Below are 2708 nucleotides of genomic sequence, written 5' to 3'. Positions count from 1 at the left end.
CAGCGCATGAACCGAACGAAACACACGCGAACCGAACCGAGACAGTCGAACCGAACGGTTCTGACGGTTTTCATAAACCCTTCCATCCCTACTGGATACAGACTGTAGACAGAGCTGGTTTCTAATGGAGTTTCTGTTGTTTTCAACATGAACTCATCTTTTGTTCTGATTAAACATAATTCAGTTTTTTAGCTATTAATATCTAAAGCTTGTTATTGTAATTTCCTCTGTAAATGTGCAGAGATGCTAGACGGTATCAGAACATCATTATTGGATGAGGGGAAAGTAATCAGTCTTATTTCATGCAGGTGTTTGTTGAAGTGTCTGTAAGATGCAGCTAATGTCAGAGCTGACATCTCACTTCTTAGAAGGAAGAAGATTAGGCAGAAAGAGAGGAAGCAGAGGCGAGGAGGCCTGACCTGGAGCGCTGGTAGAGGTCCGCTCACTAATGAGAATCTTTATTCATTAACATCTGCAGCAAGAACAACATTATTATGACCACATGGGTCATAAACATCGCTGCTCCTGAGGCCAGCAGCTTTAACTCGTTTCTCATTACGCTGCCGTCTGTTATGCATCAGTTAGGCTGTCGTTCAACATAAGTTTTGGACTTGTTATGAATGCTCTATGTATACGCCCAGAATAGAAAAAATACATAGAAAGTTCTGCGTTTGCCAGAGTTTTAGGAGACTCTGGGATGTCTGGCAGACGCTGGATAAATCGGCAACAGGGCCCTAAACTCTGCAAGATGGATGTCTTTCCAAAAAGAAACGTTTTTCTATTTTTTAAGTAGGATTTATAATTATTTTGATCGTTTAAAAACCTTTAAAAGTCAAATAACTCAGAAGATGTGGTTCTGCAGCCCAGAACAGTTCCAAGGTTTTTCAGTCAGTTTCTGTGGCGCTTCTAGAAAGTCTAGCTCTGTCCCGCTTTCAGTCACTCAGCTGAAACTCTCCTGGTTCGTCTTTCAGGTTTACAGGAAGGAGAGAGAAGAAGAGATGAAGGCAAAACTGGCGACCGACCCGAAGATGAAGAGGTACCGCCGCTGGATGAGGAACGAGGGACCGGGCCGCCTGACGTTCATCGACGACTGATGTTCTGCAACCCGTCCAGAACCAACACATCTGCCTCAGCGCCGCTCAGACGGGCCGCGCTTGCTGTGCTGGGGGGACCGACCCAGCCGCTCGTTTTCAGTAATTAGAGATATTTTCATAAAGACGGGGACTCGGATGGACTGACTGCTCAAAGAAACTGCAAACAGTTTCTGTAAAACCACCAACAACAAAAACAGGAAGATCAGAATCCAGTCTGTGTCTCAGATTCAGATCGTTCTATTTCTAAGTTTCAGGTTTTATACCTGAAATAAAAGTGTCCTTTAAAAAAAGGCAGCAACCAAACCTGCGCTGCTCAGAAATATGTTGAATTGATGGTAATTGTTTCAATTTTACCTCAAATTTTTTGAATAAAAGATTGTTTTTGAAGACGTACCTGCAGCGTCTAAAGAAACAATACAAACAAGATGAGCGTGTCGTTTCCTGCAGCACCACGGCGTGACCTCCAGTGACGACGACATGTCACTGTGGTTTGATTTGATGTTGATTAAACTCAGAGTTCAGATCTGCCCAGATGGATACAAAGCTATGCAACAGGTGAATTATTGCAGAAAGACGGAAGCAGAACCTTTTCTATGCAGAAACAGATGTCAGACAGAAAGATAAACGACTCAAGTTAGCAAACCCAGTTGGTCTACTGCNTCTACACAGAGATGACATGGAAATGAGTCGATTCAGTTGGATGGGAACGCTCCTTTACTGTCAGGCTGCTGGGAGGAGCTTTTGATCCACATGGATGAACAAGATTAGTCTGGTTCTGAACTAAAAGGGGAAAAAAAACCTCCAGGGAATCGGTCCAGCCTGGAGAACTGCGGGTCAGAACCACTAACAGTTTACCGCAGGATCTTCTAAGGTAGAACCAGCAGCAATTCAGAAAACTGAACCGATACGTTCTGTTTGTTCTCTAGTACGTCAGCTGGTGCAGCAGCTACAACAAGGCCATCAACTACCTGGTAACCGTCCCCAAGTACCGCATCCAGGCTACAGAGATCGCCAAACAGCAGGGCCTCCTCAGCCGCACCAAGGAGAAGGGCAAAAACCGGCGCTCCAAGGAGGAGATCCGGGAGCAGGAGGAGGAGGTGATCCGCGACATCATCAAGAACAAAATCGACATCAAGGGCGGCTACCAGAAGCCGAGGCTGACGGACATCCTGCTGTGCCAGATGGTGCTGTTTCCGTACTACCTGAGCCGCTACGTGGCGTGGTACGTCAGCTGGGTGTACCGCTTCACCGTCTGCAGGGAGGAGTACGGAGAGGAGGAGAAGCTCTACCTCATCAGGTCAGTGGGGGCCGGGGCCGGCGGGGGCCGCTTGCTGCTGTCCGCCTCTGACTCTGTGCTGTGAATTAATCAGGAAGAACATGAAGATGTCGGAGGCTCAGTTTGACGGACTGGAGGAAAACGCCAAACAGACGTTCCTGGAGAAACAGCTCTGGATCAAAGAGAACTTTGAGGTGAAGACGCTCCTTCTGGTTCTGACTCCTTACTGACCTTATTGCTTAAAATGTTCTAAGCAGAAAATGTTCTTTTAAAAATAATTACTGACAGAGAGTCCATTAGACTCTAGAACTGTTTTAATTCTATTCAGTTTATTTCTA

At 45.9% G+C, this 2708-nt stretch overlaps 1 protein-coding gene across 1 annotated transcript in view; it reads left to right on the top strand.

Annotated features, from left to right (window-relative positions):
- dnajc25 (DnaJ heat shock protein family (Hsp40) member C25) overlaps positions 1-2620 on the top strand; it is a 6783-nt gene extending 4163 nt beyond the window's left edge. Inside the window, exons 3-4 of the mRNA XM_015402321.1 lie at positions 2021-2391; positions 2465-2620. Of these exons, the coding sequence (XP_015257807.1) occupies positions 2021-2391; positions 2465-2600 (507 nt within the window). The 3' untranslated portion in view covers positions 2601-2620. The remainder of the gene's footprint in view (positions 1-2020; positions 2392-2464) is intronic.
- The last annotated feature ends 88 nt before the right edge of the window (positions 2621-2708 follow it).

The sequence above is a fragment of the Cyprinodon variegatus genome, unplaced genomic scaffold (assembly GCF_000732505.1).
Source record: "Cyprinodon variegatus isolate N-32 unplaced genomic scaffold, C_variegatus-1.0 Scaffold1335, whole genome shotgun sequence".
Classification (NCBI taxonomy): Eukaryota; Metazoa; Chordata; class Actinopteri; order Cyprinodontiformes; family Cyprinodontidae; genus Cyprinodon; species Cyprinodon variegatus.
Note: the sequence above shows the minus strand (reverse complement) of the source record. Positions and strands in the feature narration are given on the sequence as shown.